This window comes from Rutilus rutilus, assembly GCF_951802725.1.
Source record: "Rutilus rutilus genome assembly, chromosome: 14".
Classification (NCBI taxonomy): domain Eukaryota; kingdom Metazoa; phylum Chordata; class Actinopteri; order Cypriniformes; family Leuciscidae; genus Rutilus; species Rutilus rutilus.
The window spans coordinates 37,103,079-37,123,851 of record NC_140219.1 but is presented as its reverse complement, the minus strand read 5'-3'; the positions used below and the strand labels follow the sequence as shown (position 1 = coordinate 37,123,851).

General features: G+C 38.8%; 1 protein-coding gene across 4 annotated transcripts in view; it reads right to left on the bottom strand.

Annotated features, from left to right (window-relative positions):
• The window catches only part of LOC311304235 (uncharacterized protein), an 807,935-nt gene that overhangs the window by 285,427 nt on the left and 501,735 nt on the right, over positions 1-20,773 (bottom strand). For all 4 annotated transcript variants that reach the window (XM_084431142.1, XM_084431143.1, XM_084431145.1 and 1 more), the window contains 7 exons: positions 17,406-17,567; positions 17,001-17,171; positions 16,490-16,663; positions 6,776-6,949; positions 4,129-4,302; positions 1,760-1,933; positions 1,497-1,670 (listed from right to left, as the gene is read on the bottom strand). In XM_084431142.1, coding sequence (XP_084287268.1) covers positions 1,497-1,670; positions 1,760-1,933; positions 4,129-4,302; positions 6,776-6,949; positions 16,490-16,663; positions 17,001-17,171; positions 17,406-17,567 — 1,203 coding nt within the window. The remainder of the gene's footprint in view (positions 1-1,496; positions 1,671-1,759; positions 1,934-4,128; positions 4,303-6,775; positions 6,950-16,489; positions 16,664-17,000; positions 17,172-17,405; positions 17,568-20,773) is intronic.

Below are 20,773 nucleotides of genomic sequence, written 5' to 3'. Positions count from 1 at the left end.
CCAGGGGCAGCAGATGAAAAAAACGAAACTTTTCAGTATGGGGGTGCACCCAAACACTACAGGTGTTTTTCTCTTCTCCGTAAATAAATCTTGTACAGCAAGCGCTTCTCGGAGGTGGAAATCCATAGCTACTAAAACTTCTTTGTGTTGTGGAGAGCGCAGTGCATGGTTGCATAGGAAAATCGGACCGAATTTTACTATTAATAATAAAAGATAAGCTAAAGTGCATTGTAAATGTCAGTAATTTATCTTTTTTGACTCATTCTTTTTATAAAAATGATTTAAAGGCTGAAATATGTGAGGTTTATCTTTTTATAAAACCTTTTTTTGTCAAAACTTTATTTGAACTTGTACATGTTAGTAGATATAATGTTGCAAGACACTACTTTAAAATCTGGCCATCATCTTTAATGTCATTATTTTAATGTTTATGTAAATAAAAAAAAGTGCATATTGATGCTAATTTTATTTGTTACTTGCTGGTTTTCGACATAAAACTTTGTGAATTGATTTCATTGTGTAGTATTAGTGTTTTTTTAACAAGATTCTGTGATAAACGTGATCATGTTGGCCACTATAATCATGAAATGAAATTTAGTTATGATCAACTAAAATCAACTATAATTATGTGTTTTTACAGTATAATATGTAATAAAAGTAAACATTTAAATGGACTGATTTCACATTTTCATAATCAGAAAATCTTGTACATGACTCACAATTAATTCAAAGTCAGTTTTGTAGTTTACAACCTCTGAATACATTTTGCTTAATAAATGAAGATTTAGTGTAAAGCACCATTAGTCCAGTATAACTGTAACTCTGTCAGAATAATCTACTGTCATTTGTTACGCTGTTGTTAGTCTGTTCTCACTTCTGTATTGTTTCACAGCAAAGATTTGTCAGATTTCAGTATATGAAACAATTTTATAGCCACAAAGTTTCAAATGCTTCACAGATTAATGCTCTTTCTACTGATACACATAAGCCGTTCTCTAATAGTGTTTCTGAATCTTTCTTCAGATGGAGAAACACCAGAAAGTGCAGTGCTATAAATGAGGAGACTTGAGTCCAGTTGCCTTTAAATAAAATAAACCGTAAACTTTAATCACACCGTAACTGCTGTATGTTGCGACCTAGAAGTATTATTTTATAATTTCATAATTTCCTAGAATGGGGATATGTTTAGAATTCTGTAAGGGAAATCACTATATTTCATTGCAATTTCAATTGATAAATATTTTGGATATTATTCTGATTTATGTTCCTGAAAGGTGAAAGTTCAGTTATGATGATGTCATAAGCCAGCGCAGTAGTGTGGTCGGGGAAAAAACTGAGCCAAGTGAAGTGAACACAGGCTATATCGCTGATGTTAGAAGATGTTGTGTTGCTTCGTGTTAAAAAGATAATTCCAACAGAACTGGCAAAATAAAGTTGCAAAAGAGAAGACACAGTCTGTTTTAAGTGTGCAACATGTACAGTATAATGATACTAACTGTAGTTTCTCCAGCTTGAGTTGTGGGATCATCAGTAGATCACTGAGGTTTTTCACTCCAGAGTCTCCTAGTTTATTCACACTCAGGTTCAGATCTCTCAGGTGTGATGGGTTTGATTTCAGAGCTGAAGTCAGAGCAGAACAACCTTCATCTGACATATAACAGCAGATTAACCTACATTAGCAGAAATGAGAAAAACAAACTCTTTATTCTCTTTCAAATATCAAAAGACTTTTTCTTTCTTGTATGTGAATGTGACTGACCTCAATCTCTCCAGTTTACAGTGTGAATCCTTCAGTAAGTCACATAAGTGTTTCACTCCAGAGTCTCCTAGTTTATTCCCGCTCAGGTTCAGCTCTCTCAGGTGTGATGGGTTTGATTTCAGAGCTGACGTCAGGATGAGACTCTGTTTCGCTGTAATACTGTATCTACTCAGACTGAAGACAGAAAGAGAAAATGACTCTGATCAATGTTCAGTTCATGTGTGAGTTAAAAGCATCATTAATAAATGCCATACAGTCACTAATACACCAGCAAAATCATGGAAACTTAATGATATGAACCAACCAAGACAGGAGCATTTGAGGAAACTAGTTACAATCCCAGTCTGGATCCGTCCTCACTTCACAAATAAGTGAATTTATCACTGTAGATTAATATATAGGATCAATATAGAAACAATAGAAAAGTTAACATTTAAATGGACTGATTTCACATTTTCATAATCAGAAAATCTTGTACATGACTCACAATTAATTCAAAGTCAGTTTTGTAGTTTACAACCTCTGAATACATTTTGCTTAATAAATGAAGATTTAGTGTAAAGCACCATTAGTCCAGTATAACTGTAACTCTGTCAGAATAATCTACTGTCATTTGTTACGCTGTTGTTAGTCTGTTCTCACTTCTGTATTGTTTCACAGCAAAGATTTGTCAGATTTCAGTATATAAAACAATTTTATAGCCACAAAGTTTTTTTAATGCTTCACAGTTTAATGCTCTTTCTACTGATACACATAACAAGCCGTTCACTAATAGTGTTTCTGAATCTTTCTTCAGATGGAGAAACACCAGAAAGTGCAGTGCTATAAATGAGGAGACTTGAGTCCAGTTGCCTTTAAATAAAATAAACAGTACACTTTAATATCACTGTAACTGCTGTATGTTGCGACCTAGAAGTATTATTTTATAATTTCATAATTTCCTAGAATGGGGATATGTTTAGAATTCTGTAAGGGAAATCACTATGTTTGATTGCAATTTCAATTGATAAATATTCTGGATATTATTCTGATTTATGTTCCTGAAAGGTGAAAGTTCAGTTATGATGATGTCATAAGCCAGCACAGTAGTGTGGTCAGGGAAAAAACTGAGCCAAGTGAAGTGAACACAGGCTATATCGCTGATGTTAGAAGATGTTGTGTTGCTTCATGTTACAGTTTTTCTCAATTGCTAAAACACAATTTCTGAAACCTTGCTCCATTTTCTGAAAACGTTAAACACAAAACCTCATCTTCAAGCACTATTCACAAAACCTCTGACTCCTCTTGCAAAATGAAACTTTCCCCTCAAAACAGTTTTACCTGTGTTCAAAATCAAACACTGCTCTCAAATCATAAACAAAGTGATCAAAAAGATACACACTATCAAGCAGTCAGTAAACAATACACCAAAAAATAGAAAACACATTGTTCAAAACATATAGTTCTCGAAAGATATCTATGGACTGCTATTCTGTGTAGACTTACCCGTGACACCTTACTGTACCATCAAAGAGTTCAGGGAGAAGTACATTTTTAATCTCAAAACAAATTTCATGTTTCCGTCATTGTCTTTTGATGAACGGAAACATGTTCTATCATAGTAGCTCAAAATGTATCAGACATTACTCCTCTGCTTTGCTCTTTGCAATTTTTTGTGTGTTCTCCCTCCTCCTTGTACCCCTATTTCTACAGTACTGTACCCTGCATCTCACACACTTGTCCTCTCTGTGATACTGTAATTATTGTTCTTTGTTGATATGAACCTGCAACCAGTCAAAATCAATTGAGCAGTCAGTGCTGTTAACAAATGGAAAGCACAATGTTCAGGGACATACAGTTTGTTCATTGTACAGTATACAGCCTACAGTCCACTGTACTACAGTATACGATACTAAAATGGACAAAAATCAAAGGAGTAAACGTGATCAGTGTGCTGCTTCTTGTCTTTGGGCATCATCTGAAACAGGTTAAATCAGTTTTGAGTGGTTGTGTTCAATCAATGACGTGTGTTCTCTATTTGTATTTGATTGTTGCCACCTGTGTTTACCAGTATGGATGACATGTGCATTACAGTGCAGAATGTGTTTAGAGAATGAGAATGTGTTTAGAGTTTTGCTGAAAAGTCTAAGTGAGATCTGCAAATTGTGTTTTATCATGTGTAATGGTTTAAGGTATTGACAACAGACTGCACAATTAGCTCAATGAGTTCAGGCAAATGAGAACTTTGTTCAGCCAATGGGTTTTAGTGTTTTAGCAATTGAGAAAAACTTTTAAAAAGATAATTCCAACAGAACTGGCAAAATAAAGTTGCAAAAGAGAAGACACAGTCTGTTTTAAGTGAGCAACATGTACAGTATAATGATACTAACTGTAGTTTCTCCAGCTTGAATTGTGGGTTCATCAGTAGATCACTGAGGTTTTTCACTCCAGAGTCTCCTAGTTTATTCCCGCTCAGGTTCAGCTCTCTCAGGTGTGATGGGTTTGATGTCAGAGCTGAAGTCAGGATGAGACTCTGTTTCGCTGTAATACTGCATCTACTCAGACTGAAGACAGAAAGAGAAAATGACTCAGATCAATGTTCAGTTCATGTGTGAGTTAAAAGCATAATTAATAAATGCCATACAGTCACTAATACACCAGCAAAATCATGGAAACTTAATGATATGAACAAACCAAGACAGGAGCATTTGAGGAAACTAGTTACAATCCCAGTCTGGATCCGTCCTCACTCCACAAATAAGTGAATTTATCACTGTAGATTAATATATAGGATCAATATAGAAACAATAGAAAAGTTAACATTTAAATGGGACTGATTTCATATTTTAAACATCAGAAAATCTTGTACATGACTCACAATTAATTCAAAGTCAGTTTTGTAGTTTACAACCTCTGTAAACATTTTGCTTAATAAATTAAGATTTAGTGTAAAGCACCATTAGTCCAGTATAACAGTAACTCTGTCAGAATAATCTATTGTCATTTGTTATGCTGTTGTTAGTCTGTTCTCACTTCTGTATTGTTTCACAGCAAAGATTTGTCAGATTTCAGTATATGAAACAATTTTATAGCCACAAAGTTTCAAATGCTTCACAGTTTAATGCTCTTTCTACTGATACACATAACAAGCCGTTCACTAATAGTGTTTCTGAATCTTTCTTCAGATGGAGAAACACCAGAAAGTGCAGTGCTATAAATGAGGAGACTTGAGTCCAGTTGCCTTTAAATAAACTAAACAGTAAACTTTAATTACACCGTAACTGCTGTATGTTGCGACCTAGAAGTATTATTTTATAATTTCTTATTATATGGCTTGGATGAATTCTAATGTAGAATGCCGTCTGTTATTTCTTGATAATAACAGTCCGCTGCGAAGTATAACACACCGTTGCCATGAAAAACAGAGCGTTGCTATGGACGCGGAACGGACTATTTTCTTTAGCGGAAGCAATACAATCATTTTTAAATCAATAATTTGTGTCAAATTATTTATTTATTTTGTAGGTAGCCATGTAATAAGCGGGATAATGTATAGCGAGGCGGTTGTTATAGCAAATAACAACCCCTTCAGGCAGATTCAAGCTCCGCTTCGCATCGGGGTCCCGTTCAGCCTGTCGGGGTTGTTATTTGCTATAACAACCGCCTCGCTATACATTATCCCTTACGTAATTTCCTAGAATGGGGTTATGTTTAGAATTCTGTAAGGGAAATCACTATATTTCGTTGTAATTTCAATTGATAAATATTCTGGATATTATTCTGATTTACCCATATTTTCCGGACTATAAGTCGCTCCAGAGTATAAGTCGCATCAGTCAAAAAATGCGTCATGAAGAGAAAAAAAACATATATAATTCGCATTTATTTAGAAATTTATTTCACAAAATCCAAGACCAAGAACAGACATTTAATCTGGAAAGGCAAGTTATTCAACTACACAGCACACAGAACAACAGGCTGAGTAGGTGTCCGGTGTGTTAACGCAACACATTAACAGTTATTCAGCTACACAATAGCATAAATAACATATACCTGGGAGGCTGAATAGGCTAAATTAACATAAGCCAGCGACTCCAACCATAGATATCATATAATAAAGGCTAGATGTCTTACGGCGGAGTCACTTCCGGCATCACCGGTGGCCATCTTACCACAGGGAAGCTGTGAATTAAGGTGAGTGATCAGCACGCACACAAATCCTCTTATCTCGCTGAAATCTGGACGGATTTACAAACGGTTTGGTTTCTTACAAACGTTATTAACGTGGCTATAATTCTGAATGCTTGAGCATGTTGAACATAATTATTCATATGTATGCAGTGTAATAGCTACATCTCTGACGTTTATAACAAACCAAACCATTTGAAAATCGGTAGAAAATTGAGCAAGTTATGATTATTTAAAAGTACATGCACCATGTTACGAGTGAGCGAGCACCCTGTGGTAAGATGGCTGCCGTGTGCGGACGTCGATCTCCATTGGCCAGCAGCGCGGACGAGACATCTAGCCTTTATTATATGATATCTATGACTCCAACAAGCAAGTTACCAGTAAACAAGTTCACCAAGCCCTGCGATCTCATTCCACATCACTGAATCCATTGAATTTTCTTCATCCTAGGTTTCACTTCTGAACAACTCCGCCAACTACAGCGCCCTCTCGCGGCTGTAGACAGTAATGTTTTCGCTTGGTTCATCTCAGTCTGAATTAATTTTGATATATAAGTCGCACCTGACTATAAGTCGCAGGACCAGCCAAAACTATGAAAAAAAGTGCAACTTATGTTACTGAAAGGTGAAAGTTCAGTTATGATGATGTCATAAACCAGTGCAGTAGTGTGGTCGGGGAAAAAACTGAGCCAGGTGAAGTGAACACAGGCTATATCGCTGATGTTAGAAGATGTTGTGTTGCTTCGTGTTAAAAAGATAATTCCAACAGAACTGGCAAAATAAAGTTGCAAAAGAGAAGACACAGTCTGTTTTAAGTGTGCAACATGTACAGTATAATGATACTAACTGTAGTTTCTCCAGCTTGAGTTGTGGGATCATCAGTAGATCACTGAGGTTTTTCACTCCAGGGACTCCTAGTTTATTCTCGCTCAGGTTCAGCTCTCTCAGGTGTGATGGGTTTGATTTCAGAGCTGAAGTCAGAGCAGAACAACCTTTATCTGTCATACGACAGCACCTTAACCTACATTAGGAGAAATGAGAAAAACAAACTCTTTATTCTCTTTCAAATATCAAAACACTTTTTCTCTCTTGTCTGTGAATGTGACTGACCTCAATCTCTCCAGTTTACAGTGCGAATCCTTCAGTACGTCACACACTGATTTCACATTTTTCATAATCAGAAAATCTTGTGCATGACTCACAATTAATTCAGCAACTTTAATCTCACTGTAACTGCTATACAGTATAATGATAGGCGACTAACTGTAATACTAACATAATTGCAATTTTTTTCCAGGGGCAGCAGATGAAAAAAACTAAACTTTTCAGTATGGGGGTGCACCCAAACACTACAGGTGTTTTTCTCTTCTCCGTAAATAAATCTTGTACAGCAAGCGCTTCTCGGAGGTGGAAATCCATAGCTACTAAAACTTCTTTGTGTTGTGGAGAGCGCAGTGCATGGTTGCATAGGAAAATCGGACCGAATTTTACTATTAATAATAAAAGATAAGCTAAAGTGCATTGTAAATGTCAGTAATTTATCTTTTTTGACTCATTCTTTTTATAAAAATGATTTAAAGGCTGAAATATGTGAGGTTTATCTTTTTATAAAACCTTTTTTGTCAAAACTTTATTTGAACTTGTACATGTTAGTAGATATAATGTTGCAAGACACTACTTTAAAATCTGGCCATCATCTTTAATGTCATGATTTTAATGTTTATGTAAACAAAAAGTGCATATTGATGCTAATTTATTTGTTACTTGCTGGTTTTCGACATAAAACTTTGTGAATTGATTTCATTGTGTAGTATTAGTGTTTTTTGAACAAGATTCTGTGATAAACGTGATCATGTTGGCCACTATAATCATGAAATGAAATTTAGTTATGATCAACTAAAATCAACTATAATTATGTGTTTTTACAGTATAATATGTAATAAAAGTAAACATTTAAATGGACTGATTTCACATTTTCATAATCAGAAAATCTTGTACATGACTCACAACTAGATGTACCGCATGGCGGTACAAAATATGACCGCCGCTCAGGCCTGCACTGGCTTTCCACAAAAATAAATGACGTGGAGCAATTTAGCTGTATTGCGTGTTTATGTATATACCTAAAAAAAGTAGTAGTATGTGCATGTCTGTCTGTGTGTGTGTATGTGTGTGTGTTTGTGTGTGCGCATTAAGTCTATGGAGAGTCCCCACAAAGATAGTGAACCAGACATGTGTGTGTTTGTGTGTGTGTGTGTGTCTGTGCATGTGGATTTGTATGTGTGTGTATGGGTGTGTGTCTGTGCGTGTGGATGTCAGTGTGTGTGCATGCTTGCGTTTGTTTGTATTCCTGCATGTGTGTGTGTGACAGTATCATCCTAAACCAGCAACCCTTCGCTCAACAGCACCATCTACAGGCCGATGAGTGTACAGTCACTAAATGTGCACATAAATGAATTTATTTTATACCCCCCCATGGATGAAATTCTATGAAACTTAGCAGAGGATACCCCCAGAGGATGTCAAGTTAATCATACACATGAAATATGGTGCAGTTCTGAACATCTCAACTGAAGATAGGGGCGATTAAAGCAGAATAATATTGCATTTTAATTTTTTATGGGAGGGGCGCAAATCACAAATGAGTGATTATGGGCTAGGTTGATGTGGGCCCTTAAGACCAACATACCATAAAAATTTCTTCATCCTCGGTTCCACGGTTCAAGTAGTTATTTAGGAAAAACAGAATTTTTTGGGTTTGGGGGGGCCCAGCGCGGGGGGGGAGTGGCCCCCGGGGACCAAACGAAATTTTTCCGTAAAAGTCTAGTGGGGCTACATGCCCACCAAATTTCATGTTCCTCGGTGTTTCGGTGTCCCTGGTATCGTTGACGGAAAATTCAGTAGATTGACGGGAAAAAAAAACTAAAAAACTTTGACAATCGATTATGGGCTAGGTTGATGTGGGCCCTTAAGACCAACATACTTTGCAAATTTCTTCATCCTCGGTGCCACGGTTCAGGTAGTTATTTAGGAAAAACTGCATTTTTTGGGTTTGGGGGGGCCCAGCGCGGGGGGGGGGGAGTGGCCCCCGTGGACCAAACGAAATTTTTCCGTAAAAGTCTAGTGGGGCTACATGCCCACCAAATTTCATGTTCCTCGGTGTTTCGGTGTCCCTGGTATCGTTGACGGAAAATTCAGTAGATTGACAAAAAAAAAAAAAAAAAAAACTTTGACAATCCCTATATGACCGCTTTCGCTAGCTATGCTAGCGGCGGTCATAATTAATTCAAAGTCAGTTTTGTAGTTTACAACCTCTGAATACATTTTCCTTAATAAATTAAGATTTAGTGTAAAGCACCATTAGTCAAGTATAACTGTAACTCTGTCAGAATAATCTACTGTCATTTGTTACGCTGTTGTTAGTCTGTTCTCACTTCTGTATTGTTTCAAAGCAAAGATTTGTCAGATTTCAGTATATGAAACAATTTTATAGCCACAAAGTTTCAAATGCTTCACAGTTTAATGCTCTTTCTACTGATACACATAACAAGCCGTTAACTAATAGTGTTTCTGAATCTTTCTTCAGATGGAGAAACACCAGAAAGTGCAGTGCTATAAATGAGGAGACTTGAGTCCAGTTGCCTTAAAATAAAATAAACAGTACACTTTAATATCACTGTAACTGCTGTATGTTGCGACCTAGAAGTATTATTTTATAATTTCATAATTTCCTAGAATGGGGATATGTTTAGAATTCTGTAAGGGAAATCACTATATTTCATTGCAATTTCAATTGATAAATATTCTGGATATTATTCTGATTTATGTTCCTGAAAGGTGAAAGTTCAGTTATGATGATGTCATAAGCCAGCACAGTAGTGTGGTCGGGGAAAAAACTGAGCCAGGTGAAGTGAACACAGGCTATATCGCTGATGTTAGAAGATGTTGTGTTGCTTCGTGTTAGTGATGTATGTCTCGAGACCGGTCTTGGTCTCGAGACCTGTCTTGAGACCACTTTTACGTGGTCTCGGTCTTGTCACGGTCTTGACGGTCTTTGGTCTTGGTCTTGGTCTTGTCTTGGTCTCGGACCTCTCGGTCTTGTCCAGGGCCGTGCAGAGACCTCTGGAGGGGCAGGTGCTCAAAGTATAAAAGGGGGGCACATGGAACAAGGCTTTAAATGGGGCTGTGTTTTTCCTGTCTTAAAATGAGGCGGAGGTGGTAAAATCCTAATAATGTATTTTAATAATAAGATAATAAAATGTGTATTTTTTTGTAGATCATCATATAGCCTAATGTGTTTCCCACATCATTTTTGTGGGTGGAGCTTGGTACCTCTAGGGGGGTCCGGGGCATGCCCCCCCCCGTAAGAAAATTTTGTACATTTTAAAGATAAATTCATTAATCTGGTGCACTTTGAGTCACCCGAATCTGCCCGAATCCACTGTTAAAAATAAATAATCCACCCACAAACCGCCCATATTCTTTGATTTAGATATCTGCATCTGATCATCACATTACAATTATTCAAATTCTTAGTGTTAAGCATGATAGTATGGTAACATATCACACTGAAGTAGGCTGATTTAAAATGAACATTTATATACAATAAAAGTTCTTCTTTTGGCAAAATTACATTTCCTTAATAGCCTAAACAGAGGCTTTTCTCCCTTCAAACTTAAATTATCAATGTTTCATTACATCACTGTTTGAAATCTCTAATTTTTTGTATCTTTTATAAAGGGCATCTTTCCCCTAATTTTATTAAATGTATATCTCCAACTTTCATTTCAAATTCTTAAATTTGATCAATATATTATAGTTATTTGATTTGATTGATTTTGATTTTGAAACAAACAATAAACATATAAAATAAAATAACATACATAAAAAATACAGACAAACACATAGATACATAATAATACATAAGGGGTCATGCTTAATCCACAGTCCTCAGCCTTCAGAGTTCAAAATGTTTATAGCAATTGGGATGAAACTGTTTTTGAAGCGAGTTGTTCTGGAGGCGATTGTCCTGTAACGCCTCCCAGAGGGCAGTAGCTGGAAGGCGTAGTGTGCAGGGTGGGTGATATCAGCAATTATCTTGTGGGCTCTGCGTAGTGTCCGTTTGTGGTAGAGTGATTCAAGGGATGGTAGGGGTGAACCAGTGACTTTGGATGCTCTGTTTATGATGCGCTGTAATTTCTTCCGGGAAAGTGTGTCAAGACTGCCAAACCAAACTGTGATGGATGTGGTGAGGATGCTTTCAACGATGGCCGTGTAGAAGCGGAGCAGGAGATGAAACCTTACTCTGAATTTCTTGAGCTGTCGGAGATGGAAAAGTCTTTGCTGGGCTTTTTTGTAGATATGATCTGTGTTGATTTTCCATTTGAGGTTGTTGCTGATATGGGTCCCAAGGAATTTGTATGTATCAGTGATAGAGATGGGTTCACCTTCAATGAGCACAGGAGTTTTGGGGGATGGCTGACGTCTTAGGTCGACGATGAGTTCTTTTGTTTTTGATGTATTGAGTAGGAGATCATGGTCTGTACACCAGGTCACTGCTTGGTTGATCTGTGCACGGTATTCGGTTTCTTGATTGTTGGTGATGAATCCTATGATGGTTGTATCGTCCGCATATTTGTATAGGCTGACAGAACTATGGTGTGATGTGAGCTGGTTTGTGTAGAGAGAGAATAGCCAGGGTGAGAGAACACAACCTTGGGGTGCGCCTGTACTGAGGAACAGAGGAGAGGATGTATAATTGTTAATCTTTACCTTCTGTTGCCTGTTCCAGAGAAAACTGTGAATCCAGTGACAGATGCATGGGTCGATATTCATGTCCAGTAATATATTAAACAGTTTGACCGGGTTTATTGTATTGAATGCAGAACTGAAATCCATAAACAGGATGCGGGCATATGTATTTGCGGACTCAAGGTGGTTCAGTATGTGATGAATTGTTAAGTTGACGGTGTCCTCAACTGACCTGTTGGCTCTGTATGCAAATTGGAATGGGTCCATGAGGGGGGTGGTGACGGTTTTTAGGTGATTGAGTATGATGCGCTCAAATGATTTCATGACTGCTGATGTCAAGGCAATAGGCCTGTAATCATTGAGGCAGGAGATGGTCTTCTTGGTCTTGGGAACCGGGATGATAATGGATTCTTTGAAGCACTTGGGTACTAAGTTTTGACAGAGGGAGGTATTGAAAATATCGGCGAAGACCTCAGCCAGTTCTGCAGCACAGTGGTGGAGAACGGTGGGGCTGATGTTGTCAGGGCCGGGGGCTTTATTCCTCTTAAGTCCCCTGAAGGTGCTCCTCACCTCCTCCTCGTAAATGGTAAAGGGGGGGGAGGGAAGGGGATCGGGGGGAGATGGTGGTTTAGCCGATACCTGCTCAAACCTCCCATAAAAGAAGTTGAGTGTTTCAGAAAGCTGATTATCGCCGTCAGGTATGGGGGTGGGTTTCTGTTTGTAATTTGTCATGTTTTGAAGTTTTTTCCAGATAAAACGTGTATCATTAGTGGTGATTTGTTCTTCTAGTTTAGTAGCATAGTTGGATTTGGCTCTTCTTATTGCAGATCGCAGTTTGTATTTGGAAGCCATATATTGTTTTTTGTTTCCTGATAGATGAGCTGCATTTTTCTCCTTTCTTAACTGTTTAATGTCTTTGTTAAACCACGGTTTGTTGTTATTGTAGTATTTGAATTTTTTGATTGGTATGCACAGGTCCACGCAGTAATTGACATATGACGTAATTGTGTCGGTGACGTCATGGAGATCGCCTGCAGCATGGAAAACTTCCCAGTCTGTGCACGCGAAACAACCACAAAGTTTTTCGATGGCCTCAGGGGACCAGCACCGGACAAATTTTGATGGTGACTTGGAGGATTTAACTTTTTGTCTGTATTGTGGAATTAGCAGCAGCATTGCATGGTCGGACCTGCCCAGCGGAGCCCTCTGGAAAGCACGGTAAGCCTCTTTGATGGCAATATAGCAGTGGTCCAGCGTGTTGGCCCCTCTGCTGGGGCAGGCTACCTGCTGATGGTAGCTAGGGAGTTCAGACGACAGATTAGTCTGGTTAAAGTCCCCGAGGACAATGACTGCTGCGTCCGAGTGTATATTTTCCACTGAGGAGACGTAGTTGGCTAACTCGGCTATGGTGGTGATAGCGTTAGCCTCAGGTGGAATGTACACACAGATCATGATTACTGACGTGAACTCCCGTGGAAGAAATGATGGTCTGCATTTGACAGTGAGGTATTCCAGGTGAGGTGAGCATACATGGGTGAGTTCTGTAGAATTTGTACACCAGCGTTCATTGATCATTATGCAAATACCACCACCTTTAGACTTGTGTGATAGTTTGGGTGATCTATCGGCACGGTGTAATGTGAAACCTGAAAGTGTTACCGCTTGGTCAGGTACTGATTGATCCAGCCAGGTCTCTGTCAGGCAGATGGCAGAGCAGTCACTGTAGTCTTTGTTGTTTTGTAACATAAGTTGGAGTTCATCCATTTTGTGCCGGAGGGATCTAACGTTTGACAGCAAAAGGGCTGGGAGCGGTGGCCGGTGAGGGCGTCTCCTGAACCTAGCAAAGGTTCCTGAGCGACGGCCTTTTTTGGTCGGCAGCCATGGTGTTGAGTGGCTTGATATGTTTAATTCCTGTAATTTCTCCAGCAAGGATGTAGATGGACCCAGATCACTGTGAGAAGTGTATCTGAGGTTTAGGAGCTCCGATCGAGTGTACTGGATTAAGCATGACACTTCACAAACAAGTAACGCAGATATTAAAATGACAAACAGGAACACTGCTTGTACTGAGGCAAGCCTCACGGCGGCCATCTTGGAAAAGCTGAATTATATTATTAGTTTATTATTATATTATTATTAGTCTCTTATTATATTATAGTTACCAATCACATTAAATAATTTACATTGAAAAATTATAACTGTATTAAATTAGATTATTTTAAATATTTTTGAATATACAAAAATAAGGAATGTTGAAAAGATGATACTTTATGAAACTAAACCGCCAGTAGGAGGCGCCAGGCGACCGTCTTAATGAGCGAGTCATTGAGTCATTCATTCAAACGATTCATTCAATCGGCTGATTTATTCAGAATGAGGCAGTTTGTGAATGGGTAATTGAATCTTTGACTCAACCAATTCGTTCAAAATGCTGAATCATTCAGTAATGCAACAAGTGTTGCTGTGAGATGCGCGATGGTTCTGCGGTGATATTTGTTTGGAACTATTTTCGCTGCTGAAACAGAACAAAAACAGTCATTGCGTCTAAAATGTAAGTGACTTAATTTTTATTATTTGTTTATTGAGCTGTTATGAAATCAGTCTCGGTTTTAATCTTGATGGCATTCAGGAAAACAGTTACTTCTACAGCCTACACACTGCAATATAAACAACATCTCTGCATGCTCTCTTCACGTCGTCCTTGTAAAATAATAATAAGTAAACAAACATCAAAATCACTTCGCTGAAAATGAAACACCACTTACCAGCAGCCGCAGATTTTAAGATATCTTCTGGTAGTGCGCGTAGCCGCGCGAAATTAAAGAATGTGCAGCGTGAGGAATCGTTCCGGATGAGTTCGTCAGGTGAAAGGTCATCATGTGGATCATTTCATTTATGGCTAAATTATTATTTATTAATTTTACTAATAGTTAGGTTGGGCAGGCATCCACAAAAGGGCCTTTAATTACAAAAAAAGGAGAGGAAATTTTGCCTTGACAAAAGGGCACTTTGGGCACCAAGGGGCAAGGGCAGGTGCTCGAGCACCCAACACCCCCCCCTCTGCACGTGCCTGGTCTTGTCTAGGTCTCGCTGTCTCAGACTGACATAGTGGTCGGGGGATTTAGCAATACAATACTACAATATCCACGACGAAACAACATTCAATAATGCAACATTATTATTATTTCGCACCCTTCAAATGCAACCAATCACATGCATGTATTTTTTTGTGGCACAGCCGTTGGCGCTCATCCATCCATGTAACATTATGCCTCAATGAGTGAGTGTGACTCGTTTTGCCTATTTGAACGATGTATACCTTAATGGTCCAGTGGTAGAACTTTCGCCAACCGTGTCAAAGGTTCTGGGTTCTATTCCGCACTCGTATAGTTTTTTTTTTTTCGTATAGTTTTTTTTTTTTCTCATCAAAACTGATTATGTTCATCAGTGGTTGTATATCAAGCAGGGACACGTTTGTGTGCATTATGTTTTGTGATTTCACCAGAACGAATAGAGTATCCGCAACGGATTGAAGCGCGCGTCCGAGTGAAGACAGTGCGGCGTATGCGCGAGCCACACGAGAAAACACTGTATCTGCGCCACTGATCGCAGCGGCAACAAGCACTTTGATCACTTGATTTAAAAAACACATATCAGTGACATGATGGGTTTTAACTTCATTCAGGAGATTTTGGGTTACTGCACAACTGACAGATGACTTTGAGCGCACCGCCCACGGTGTGTGTGTGTGTGTGTGTGTGTGTGTGTGTTGTTTGATTACAGTATTGTATTTATGATGGTGTTAGACTAAATAAAAGGTCTTTTAAATATAATCTGCATATCTCCGTTGTGTTGACTAAACATTAGGCCTAATCCAAGTTTATAATTGTGTATCTTTAATTTGATGTTACGATTTCATCTACACATTAAGTATAATTTCAATTGGTTACATATTTCTCATTCTTTAGACAGTTGTTGGAGGAGCAAGATGGTGTTGGAGGTGTTTGATGTTTTGTCAGATGAACCAGTCAGTACCAGTCATGTCAGTCCTCAACAGTACACAAAAGTTAAGGGAGTCTCAATCCTCTAATAGTGCAGAAACAGCCGTCATGCAATTGCTACACATAGTTGATCTCACCCAGTCTGCAGTGAGCTCACAGTCACACACATGGTAAATGGTAAATGGGCCATGGACTACATTTATATAGCGCTTTCACAGACCTATGGCCACCAAAGCACTTTACATATTGCCTCACATTCACCCATTCATTCACCCATTCATTCACTGACGGCGGTGTCAGCCATGCAAGGCGCCATCCAGCTCGTCGGGAGCAGCCGGGGTTAGGTGTCTTGCTCATGGACACTTGGTCAGGTGGAACCGGGGATTGAACCACCAACCTTTCGGTTTGTAGACAACCTACATGAACCACTGCCGCCCCATATGACACGGTCATGGCATACAGAGACGACACATGACATGGTCTGTCTCTGTATTGTTCTGCCTGTGTAGTTGAAGTAATACCGTCTAATATGTATTGAATGTAAACTGCAGCTGAAACCTAGTATGCTGCTGTTTTTGAATTCATACAAGTTATTGCTTAGCTTCAACACTAGTCTGTTTTTTTTTCCCCTCCGGTCTCGACTTGGTCTTGGTCTTGACTTGGTCTGTCTTGGTCTTGGTTTAGGTGGTCTTGACTACAAGTCTACTTCGTGTTAAAGATAATTCCAACAGAACTGGCAATATAAAGTTGCAAAAGAGAAGACACAGTCTGTTTTAAGTGTGCAACATGTACAGTATAATGATACTAACTGTAGTTTCTCCAGCTTGAATTGTGGGATCATCAGTAGATCACTGAGGTTTTTCACTCCAGAGACTCCTAGTTTATTCTCGCTCAGGTTCAGCTCTCTCAGGTGTGATGGGTTTGATTTCAGAGCTGAAGTCAGAGCAGAACAACCTTTGTCTGTCATATAACAGCAGCTTAACCTACATTAGCAGAGAGAGAGAGAGAGAGAGAGAGAGAGAGAGAGAGAGAGAGAGAGAGAGAGAGAGAGAGAGAGAAGGAGAGGGAGAGGGAGGGGGGGAGAAGAAGAAGAAGAAGAAGTTAACTCTTTATTCTGTAAAGTCGCATCATCTTCATAAAGAAATAAAACAGACACAGGAAGTGAGATCATCTTCATTTCACCAGATCACAAAATAATAAGGTGGAAATGTTACACAAATATAATGTGAACTCAGGCTCATCTCAGGAAATATTACATCAGATACAGTAACATGACTATTAAAAGTAATGTAAGATTATGAATAAATGAGCAATCCTCACGTCAGTGTGTTGAGTTGACAGTGTTTATCCTGTAGTAGAGCAGCGAGCTGATTCACTCGTGTGTCTCCTAGTTCATGTCCACTCAGATTCAGCTCTCTCAGGAGTAACGGGTGTTTACCCACAACTCTATTCACATACTGACAGGCTTCCTCTGCAGCAGGACTCAAAAACCTGCAGAAGAGAAGATGAAGCAGATTCAGTTCAGTTCTCAACTAAACCTGGTGTAATGAAAACATCCAGCAGTTGGTGCTGATGAAAACCATTTTATAGGATTTGTGTCTTGAAATCACTGTCAACTTTGATGCAACAACAGATTGAACAGCTTATTGTTTTACTGAAATAATATTTCTATAAATAATTCTCCTGCATATGATTGATTTAGTTAATTATTAGACCCTGTCTCACCTCAGTGTCTTCAGTTGACAGTGTAGATCATTGAGCTGCTTCACTCCTGATTCTCCAGGATCATTGCCTGTGAGATCCAGCTCTATCAGGTGTGAAGGGTTTGATCTCAGAGCTGAAGCCAGAGCTTTATAACCTTCTTCTGTTACACTGCACTCACAGAGTCTACAGAGAGGAAAATTTAACATTCAGCTGATTAATCAGTTATTATTAACATTACCAGAACCATATAAATCCTTAAAATCAATTATAATGTAGATAAAATAGTGATGTAAAACACTCAAACAACTACAGGAAGTGTTTAGTAGAGACCATCTGCAAAGCTGAAAGCAGAATCAAAGATACGAAGCTCCTTCAAAAACAATAAAATACATGAATCCTGTCACATATAATCTTAAGAACAGTGATAACTACCAGATCTTTTGAAAAATGGCCGCCATTGCTATTCAATGCTTATTATATAAATTATTCAAACAGTGATCCAAGCATAAAATTTGATACAAATACTCTCTAAAGGACATAGAAAAAGATGAAAGTTAATAGAAAAATTAATAGAAAAAGATGCTTGTCCCTCAAAAATTCAAGATGGCCGCCATTTTTAAAGATGGCCACCGTTCCTGTCGAATATTAATTATTTCAAGTGTTCAAATGGTGATGCAAGCATAAAATTAGACAGAAACACTCTTCAAGGAACACTCTTTTGGAAAAAGGTATGTGCTACTCAAAAATTCAGGATGGCCACCATTTTCAAGATAGCCACCATTTCTGTCAATTAGTCATAATGTCTGCTTTGTCTGCCTCCTCTCCTTTGACCTGTCCAGCTTAGTTAAACTTGCCAGGGATATAAAATCCCCGCCGGCATAGGTCTCAGGTTCATTGGAGCACACAAGCCTCTCCACCACGGCAAGGTGTAGTCCACAGAGAGGAAGTGCCACTGTTAAAAAAGGATACGCTGCTGGTACAGGTTGCACATACAGTGGGGAGAACAAGTATTTGATACACTGCTGATTTTGAAGGTTTTCCTACTTACAAAGGTAGAATGTAGAGGTCTGTAATTTTTATCATAGGTACATTTCAACTGTGAGAGACGGAATCTAAAACAAAAATCCAGAAAATCACATTGTATGATTTTTAAATAATTAATTTGAATTTTATTGCATGACATAAGTATTTGATCACCTACCAACCAGTAAGAATTTCGGCTCTCACAGACCTGTTAGTTTTTCTTTAAGAAGCCCTCCTGTTCTCCACTCATTACCTGTATTAACTGCATCTGTTTGAACTCGTTACCTGTATAAAAGACCTGTCCACACACTCAATCAAACAGACTCCAACCTCTCCACAATGGCCAAGACCAGAGAGCTAAGGACATCAGGGATAAAATTGTAGACCTGCACAAGGCTGGGATGGGCTACAGGACAATAGGCAAGCAGCTTGGTGAGAAGGCAACAACTGTTGGCGCAATTATTAAAAAATGGAAGAAGTTCAAGATGACGGTCAATCTCCCTCGGTCTGGGGCACCATGCAAGATCTCACCTCGTGGGGCATCAATGATCATGAGGAAGGTGAGGGATCAACCCAGAACTACACGGCAGGACCTGGTCAATGACCTGAAGAGAGCTGGGACCACAGTCTCAAAGAAAACCATTAGTAACACACTACGCTGTCATGGATTAAAATCCTGCAGCGCATGCAATGTCCCTCTGCTCAAGCCAGCGCATGTTCAGGCCCGTCTGAAGTTTGCCAATGACCATCTGGATGACCCAGAGGAGGAATGGGAGAAGGTCATGTGGTCTGATGAGACAAAAATATAGCTTTTTGGCCTTAACTCCACTCGCCGTGTTTGGAGGAAGAAGGAGGATGAGTACAACCCAAGCGGCAACATTCTAATCTGAAAAATGAAGCCTACCCGGAAGTGCGAAAAACTGCAATACATCGAAAATCCGCTAGGGCGAGGTCCCAAAAGGGAGCAAATGTCCATAGCCCCCATGTTAAAATGTCCGTTTTCACAGCATAAATTCATGTTTTTACAGGTTGGTCCCATGGACTTTTATTGTATTTTTCGATAGGTTCCGAGTGCCTGACCGAGTGAATTTTTTTCTAACTCGTTAGTTTAGATCGTATTTAGATATAAAATGTATGACAAATAAGGGCGTGGTTAACTTTGATTGACAGCTTGATTGACAGCTGATAACGAGCATAGGCTGCGCCAAGGAGAATGACAACATAAGAAGCGTAATTTTTTTACACAGTTGAAATATAATACTACTGTTTCTGTATCATGAAATGTAGTTTTAAGAGTTTTTCAGGCGAGAATGTAGTTGTTTAAAGCTCAAATCTGTGGTTTATTGAAAGATTTATGAAAATTGTATCCAGTTGTGAGATCCAGCGATGACCGGGCACTCGGCGTTCATGTACCCCACCTGAAACAGCCTTTCCTCGGCTAGTCATTCTGACGTTTGTCGCTGACTCTGGTGTCTCTGTAGTGGTTAAATATGAGATATAATTCGTCTTGTGTGTATCTAACGAGCGATTTTTGGTCTCGTGAATCTATAATTTGTTCCCTGGCCAATCGTTTTGGCTGAGGGGAAGTTTCATAACTTTATAAGTATTTAACTTTACCGTTGTATGGTTAGACTAGAGCGCTGATGTTTGACTGAATTGTTTGCTTTATTTGTATAGCTTCTTGTACCTCTTACTTATACTTTTATAATGGCTAATATTGATAAAACTGAAATTTAACAAAAAGAGACTGGGTTGAGTTTTGTCATTTTAAATTTTAATACAATGAAGATGATCTGTAATGTTGTAGACTGCAAAATCTGTTGTTTAGTACAAATGCACATATTGCCTGGACCATATTAAAATGTTTAATGTTTTTATATTTTCTGAGCAGATCCACTTCCTGCTCAGCTACTGTTCGGACGCTCTTGCTTACTGCTCCGCGCTTTGCTCTATCGCTTTTACATTTTATCACCTATATTTTTATATTTTAGTTCCTTTTATCACCTAATTTTAACTTCAACAAACAGCACAGTGCTCAGACAACAAAGTTTGGATTACTACAAAAACGCAGAATTCTTTTACCCGACCAGCTTACATTCCGGGAAAGGAAAACACAACTGCCTACATTCATAAGGATAAGAGAGAAAATGCCTCTTCAGGTTCAAGAATCTACTTGCTGCACTAACTGCCACAGACTTTTACAAAGGATTGCAGTTCTTGAAACAAAATTACTTACGGGACCACCAAACCAGACGGAGCACACAACAGAGCTTCGTCATGGACACCCTCAGCATACAGCCGGTGAGTCCCATGAAACTAGTGCTCCTCGACAGGTAGAGAAACAAGCCGATCGACTTACTAATCGA